The 7,018-nt window shown below is 39.9% G+C and overlaps 1 protein-coding gene across 1 annotated transcript; it reads right to left on the bottom strand.

Annotated features, from left to right (window-relative positions):
* Window positions 1-3,036: 3,036 nt before the first annotated feature.
* On the bottom strand, window positions 3,037-6,568 carry LOC112224673 (phenazine biosynthesis-like domain-containing protein). The gene is made up of 10 exons (XM_024388369.2): window positions 6,040-6,568; window positions 5,827-5,932; window positions 5,549-5,648; window positions 5,191-5,289; window positions 4,722-4,831; window positions 3,992-4,021; window positions 3,825-3,904; window positions 3,534-3,709; window positions 3,392-3,454; window positions 3,037-3,221 (listed from the first exon to the last, which is right to left on the bottom strand). Exons 2-10 carry the CDS (start codon window positions 5,908-5,910, stop codon window positions 3,109-3,111), a joined length of 855 nt encoding a protein of 284 aa, XP_024244137.1. The 5' UTR covers window positions 5,911-5,932; window positions 6,040-6,568; the 3' UTR covers window positions 3,037-3,108.
* Between the last annotated feature and the right edge of the window lie 450 nt (window positions 6,569-7,018).

Genomic DNA, 7,018 nt, shown 5'->3' with positions numbered 1-7,018 from the left:
CTGTGGAGGTCAACGCTGTGGAGAAGTACAACAGAGTCATCACCATTTCCCTCGTCAGGAGTCACCCAGAAGGCAATGTAAGTGGACCTTAAACCAACCATGTCTCTTGAGATATGAACCTTTAGTTGGTCAAAGTGCATAACTTTTGGATGGATAGTTATAACAGACTTTGAGCAAATTTCAACATGAGTTATTTGTATCTGAATTGGACATATTGTATAGGTCATGACCTTTGACCTGTGTGTGACCTGGTCTGAGCTGCTGAAAGACTAGAGGAGGCTGAACGTGGCCATCACAAAAGCTCATCATGGTGGTCTCGGACACCATCCTGCACTGCTATGGCTCCCTGGAGAAACTCCTCAGCCACCTCAACCAGGAGAGCATGATATCCTTTACACTGTCCAACCAGGAGAGCATGATATCCTTTACACTGTCCAGCCAGGAGAGCATGATATCCTTTACACTGTCCAGCCAGGAGAGCATGATATCCTTTACACTGTCCAGCCAGGAGAGCATGATATCCTTTACACTGTCCAGCCAGGAGAGCATGATATCCTTTACACTGTCCAGCCAGGAGAGCATGATATCCTTTACACTGTCCAGCCAGGAGAGCATGATATCCTTTACACTGTCCAGCCAAATCTTGGAGAGCATGATAATGGATTCACTGTTTGCAGCCAGGAGATGATATGCTGTTACACTGTCCAGCCAGGAGAGCATGATATTTTACACTTTTAAGCCAGGTTGAATGATGCATATGATAACTTTCAATCACTGTCCAGCATGGCCTAAATCTTGGATGAGAGAAATACAGTGATGAATGGATTCTGTAGTTTGCAGATAAGCTGGCTGATATGTTGTAGAGGTGCTGTGATATGTCAATGTTGTATGGAGATCAGTATTTTACAGGTTTTAAAAGCGTGTAAAGTTGTTGAATGATGATTGATAATGATAACTGTTCAATCCACTCAGGATTGTTTTTATTAATTGGCCCATGTTTTCCAGCTCCCTCCAGCAGCCCATGAGGTCTGACTCACCATGCACATGTAACAGGACATCTGAGGTTGAACAGTGCCTTTCCTCTGCTCACCCTCTGGAAATCAGCCTTCAGACTGATCAAGCAATGGATCAATTTCTAAATATTGATTACTTTAAAAAGTAGTTGAAACTATGCTACAGTATTTTTTGGAGATGAGTGTTTTAACACGAAGCCATTGCATCTATTGTTTAAACTATGGGTTGGAATGTTTGTTTAAACTATGGGTTGGTATGTTTTGTTACCGTTTTAACTATGGGTTGGTATGTTTTGTTACCGTTTTAACTATGGGTTGGTATGTTTTGTTATCGTTTTAACTATGGGCTGGAGTGTTTGTTTTAACTATGGGTTGGTATGTTTTGATATTGTTTAAACTATGGGCTGGAGTGTTTGTTTTAACTATGGGTTGGTATGTTTTGTTATCGTTTTAACTATGGGTTGGTATGTTTTGTTATCGTTTTAACTATGGGTTGGTATGTTTTGTTACCGTTTTAACTATGGGTTGGTATGTTTTGTTATCGTTTTAACTATGGGTTGGAATGTTTTGTTATCGTTTTAACTATGGGTTGGAATGTTTTGTTATCGTTTTAACTATGGGTTGGAATGTTTTGTTATCGTTTTAACTATGGGTTGGAATGTTTTGTTATCGTTTTAACTATGGGTTGGAATGTTTTGTTGTTGTCTTAAAGATTTCTATTACAACAGAATGTGACCATTGGAAAGTTGAAGTACAGGTACCATTAACACTGAATCTGCACGATCATTAGGGCTATGTAGCAATACTCTGCAGCAAAACAAATGAATGAATTACTCAAACTTTGCTCAGACCTTTCCTCACTCACATCTCACTCTGTTAGATTAAGATTGGTAATTAGTCATGTTTATGAGACAGTACTGATTGTCAAGCTTTTACTTTTTATATTCATACAAATGGTGTATTTTTTTTAATGTGAATAAATATTTTTTGGTTTTATTGTACATGTCTATTCCCGTTTGTCAGTAAAATCCCAGACTGTTGAAATACAGTCCTCCCCATATGTATTTGAACAACGTAGCTAAAATTTGAATTCTGAATTCTTCAAGTGTGGGGTGTGGGGATACCTAAAGTGCTTTTATTTCTTAAAGGAGAAGTTCACTTTATTATTTGAGGCAAATCTGTATTTTGGATGTAAATGGCATGTTATATGCAATTTCACTTGGTTTTGAGCAACTTACCCCGACCAGAGATACACCTCCTCAGTCGTTCTGAACAAAAAATCCCAAAACATAACATTATAAATGGCAATGCTCTCAGTATAGTGATGCAAGTCTTTAGGTGTTGAACACATGAAACTGTGACGTTGCGAATTTGATCTGCAACATTATATTCCATTTTGTACGACTTGAGTCATACTTTCTTTGTGTTTGCATAGGCGGGCTACACATAGATATCACAGCTGGAAAGGGGAAACAAAATGGAATGTAACTTTGCAGATACAGTTTGGTATGGCACAATTTCATGTGTATAACATCTAAAGACCTGCATCACTATACTGAGTGCTTCCGTTTCTTAAAAGATGTATTTGGGTGTGAGTGTGTTTTGTTGTTGTTGCTTTTGTTAATGTTTTATCTAATCCCCTACACTGCAGAATGAGCATGAGAAAGTATATTGCTGGTGGGGGACATTTCTCAAAACCAAGTGAAATTGCAACAAACAAGCAATGTTTGGACCCTTCTATAACATGTCATTTACACCCAAAATACAGCATTTGGTTTAAATAAAGTGAACTTCCTTAATGGTAAAACCGATATGTATGTAAATACCCCCAATTTAAAGGTGACATTCAGTAGTCACCTCATATTCAAAACTTGATCTCATATCCAAAATTCTGGAGTATAGGGACATTTAAAATGTTAGCTTCACTGTACAAATAGTGAGGATTGTATGCTGAATGTTGACTAACAACTTGACACAATGGAATAATCTCTCAAAACCCAAATAATTTGTAGACACAGTCAGAGGTTTTTTTTTTACATTTAATTGCTATGCTCCTGTTGTACATTTGGCTAGTTCTGAGTAAACAGCAAAGTCTCTACACAGTGAGAATCCCCTGCAGGACGGTTACCGCCTGGCCAGCGATATTGAGCCTGCCATCATCCTGTAGTTCAAGCTCCAGCTCCCCACCACGGCTAGAGCACTGATAGGCTGTCACACAGGGGGGAACTATAGTATGTTAGTGGCAGTTCTTCAAATTACATGACTATTGATTGGATTTTACTGGACTCAAGATGTACATGTCCACCAATATCTGTAAATGTATTGTTCTGTGCAATGGAATTTGACCTCCATGTTGCAATACTGTTTAGATTACCCACCCAGCATCTTTTTCTTGCCAAGTTTCTCTGACCAGTAGCCTGCAAGGACAGTATGCGCAGAGCCTAAAAAAAAATATTTAAAAAATATATACATTTGAATTAAAGAATAAGAATAAGACTGGCCAATGTCCTCTGTTCTTACCAGTCACAGGGTCCTCAGGAACCCCGAACCAGGGGAAGAAGTTTCTGGAGTAGAAGTCATAGCCAGGCTGACAGCCAGGGTCTCCAATACTGGTGACAAGCAGACCCCTAACCCTCCCGCCAGTGTCTACACGAAGCAGAACTGCTGGGTCTGGCTGCAGGGATGTGAGCACTGACCTATAACCCAAGACTCACTGTTTCAATCCCTTTCAGGTTACGTTGCCCTTCCATCCTCTCCATTTCCCAACAGCCCAGGGATAATGAGTGTTTTTATTATATATTTGAATGTTACCTGTCAGCAAGGCACACCATTAGCATTTTGGTGATGGCACAGAGGCACACTTCTTGAACTGGCTGGTCTCCCACAGCAGCCTGCACATACACATTCAGACTGTCACATCAAGTCTTATTCTTCACCATAAATTATAGAAACAGTGGTAAGAAGGATGACGCACTTACTTTAACTATGTCTTTAAATTCATTAAGACCCTGCGGATATTAAGCTTAAATTAGATCATTTAAAAAGTGACATTGATATGCAAAGGCTTTTATGCAATATTTATAATAGCATGTGCACAAAACATTAAGCACACCTGCTCTTTCCATGACAGACTGACCAGGTGAAAGCTATGATCCCTTATTGGGGTCACCTGTTAAATCCACTTCAATCAGTGTAGATGAAGGGGAGGAGACAGGTTAAAAAAGGATATACAAGCCTTGAGACAATGATTGTGTATGTGTGCCATTCATAGTGTGAATGGGCAAGACAAAAGTTAAGTGCCTTTGAACGGGGTATGGTAGTAGGTGCCAGGCGCACCGGTTTGTGTCAAGAACTGCAGCACTGCTGGGTTTTTCACGATCAACAGTTTCTCGTGTGTATCAAGAATGGTCCACCACCCAAAGGACATCCAGGCAACTTGACACAGCTGTGGGAAGCATTGGAGTCAACATGGGCCAGCATCCCTGTGGAACGCTTGACACCTTGTCCATACCCCAACGAATTAAGGCTGTTCTGAGGGCAAAAGGGGGTGCAACTAAATGTTTTCTATTTAACTAGGCAAGTCAGTTAAGAACAAATTCTTATTCACAATGACAGCCTACAATATTAGGTAGGTGTTCCTAATGTTTGGTATACTCAGTGTATATAACATTCTGAACATGAATGTACCACATTGATTCCATCACCTACCACAGGAGTAGGTTTGTTCAGGGGGAAATCCATCACTATAGATTCCCCTTGTTGTCGCACATACAGCTCTCCACTCAATGTCTCAAATACCACTGTTGAGTTGACATTTTCTGAAGGAAGGGGTTGTGGGATAGAAACAGTTAATTGAATTGCAGTCTATACAGAAAGTGTGTACTTGTTGCAATTCACTTGCTTACATGTGAGATACTGTACTATAAACTGGATGGTTCGAGCCCTGAATGCCGATTGGCTGAAAGCAGTGATATATGAGACTGTATACCACGGGTATGACCAAACATTTATTTGTACTGTTGTAATTATGTTTGTAACCAGTTTATAATAGCAATAAGGCACCTTGTGGGTTTGTGGTATGGCCAATATACCACAGCTAAGGGCTGTATCCAGGCACTCCACGTTGACATACCACCCCCCATGCCAAATTGTTTAATGTCGTCACTGTCATTCTTACTTTTTTTGTAAAACAGTACTGCAGCTGAAGCCAGGGTGGCATGGCCACACAGAGGAACCTCGGTGGTGGGGGTGAACCAACGCAAACGAAAGCGTGCTCCTTCAATACAACACATACAAGTTCCCATGTCAGTCATTTTAGGAAGTTGTGGTGAGTTGATTTACATGTTCTTTCCTCAATCCCCATCTACTCTCATTGGCAGCAGTCACCCCCTCTTAGTTAATTGCAATAAAATAGATTACCACCAGATGGCAGATTTGCAAACCTCTGCACAGAAAATGATAAAAGTGGCATACCTTTTGATATCGAATACATTTGTAAATTACAACTCTATTTCAGAATGTCCAAAAAAAGATACCTGAGCTGAAGTCATCTTTTGAATTCAGCCTTATGATGAAGGCAGTCTCTGACAGGTTCATCTCAGCAGCAATGTTCTGGTACATATCATCCTGCAATTCCTTTGGTTGAGAACAGTCAACAGTATTTTTTTTGCATGATTACATTGGTAATATTTAAGTATACCTATAATAAGATAACTTAAAGCAAATACTCATGTTGATTATTCAACAATACATGAACATATGCAATGACATGTAATCATGTATTATTTGCCCAAGTAGAAAAAAGTGTACTTACATGTAAAAGCAGACAAACTGCTGCAGGATTTCCTTTGAAAGGTAAGTTGGTAAACGCATCAACAGTGAATACTGGAATCTCCATTACTTACTAGAGTAGACCAGTGCTGATTTCACGGAGAGAAATGAATAAGTTTAACAGCTGCACGCCTCCAAATAAACTTTAACCAGAGGGTGTATCATTCCAAGAGTCTAAAGTCTATTGCTTCCTCACATTTTCTTCGTCTGCACCGACTTGATAGGGCTGGCTTGGCTAGACAATCTCCCCATAGAATAGGCCCAAAATATTGCGCTTTCAGACCAGTGCTGGTGAAAAAGGTTAGGCAACTCTGGTCTCCTAGCTATCTTTATTTCATTGATTTGATCGAAACTGTAGGTAGGCATCTGCCCAGGGTAAATGTGTATTTTGTTTCAAAATCCTTGTAAAAAGGAGACAATGAGAGAACCCCACCTAGACTATTTTGATCATATATAGGCAGCAGTACAAACTACAGCCCTGGGTCCTAAAACCCTCGAATTACGTTTTACATCGTCAAATCCGAGTATACATTATGTCCCTTGCCTAAGCGAGTGATGATTGGAGAGGCAACCTCCTTGGTGGAAATATTGATCTTAAAAACGTATTTAAAAAGGTACCTAGCAAGCGAACATAGCTAGTTAAAACTAACGTAATTGTCAGGTAGCTAGCTAGTTTTATAGTTTGGGCATTTATTCCAATAAATATCAGCATTCCCCAAAATATGTTTATGAAACTAGCTACATTGATTACATTTAAGACTTCCTGTACGCCGGAGTTTGACACGTGACAAAAGTTTGCATTGAATTGTGGGTCATATCAACCCCACAAGTGATTAAAGTTCTTCACTTGCTCCCTCGAGCAAAATCAGTTGTAAAATCGAGGGCTGGGGTGGATAACGTTTGTGAATTGGACCTCCAATTAAGAGGGCAATTAACTGCATCCGGTTTCGACGGTGAGGAGCAGGCCGTTTACTCTGGGCACCTTCCATCCAAGCTACTCGATACTGCCCCTGCAGCCATAAGAAGTTTTAACTATTGCCCCGTTATGATAACCCCTTTCAATGAGAACCATTACATAAATAATGAGGTTTTTTTTGTTCTGCAGAACATTGATATATTGAGCTTTTCTTAAACTCAACTGCTAGTGGAGCATCTAAAATGGGTAAATACTTTCC

Source organism: Oncorhynchus tshawytscha, linkage group LG25, assembly GCF_018296145.1.
Source record: "Oncorhynchus tshawytscha isolate Ot180627B linkage group LG25, Otsh_v2.0, whole genome shotgun sequence".
NCBI lineage: Eukaryota > Metazoa > Chordata > Actinopteri > Salmoniformes > Salmonidae > Oncorhynchus > Oncorhynchus tshawytscha.
Note: the sequence above shows the minus strand (reverse complement) of the source record. Positions and strands in the feature narration are given on the sequence as shown.

Excerpts from the sequence above, each read along its gene's own strand:
- LOC112224673 (XM_024388369.2), bottom strand. The coding sequence starts at position 5,910 with ATGGAGATTCCAGTATTCACTGTTGATGCGTTTACCAACTTACCTTTC. Across the intron at positions 4,832-5,190 it reads AGTACTGTTTTACAAAAAAA|AAAATGTCAACTCAACAGTG; the intron begins GTAAGAATGACA and ends CCCTTCCTTCAG. Across the intron at positions 3,455-3,533 it reads TCCTGAGGACCCTGTGACTG|GCTCTGCGCATACTGTCCTT; the intron begins GTAAGAACAGAG and ends ATTTTTTTTTAG.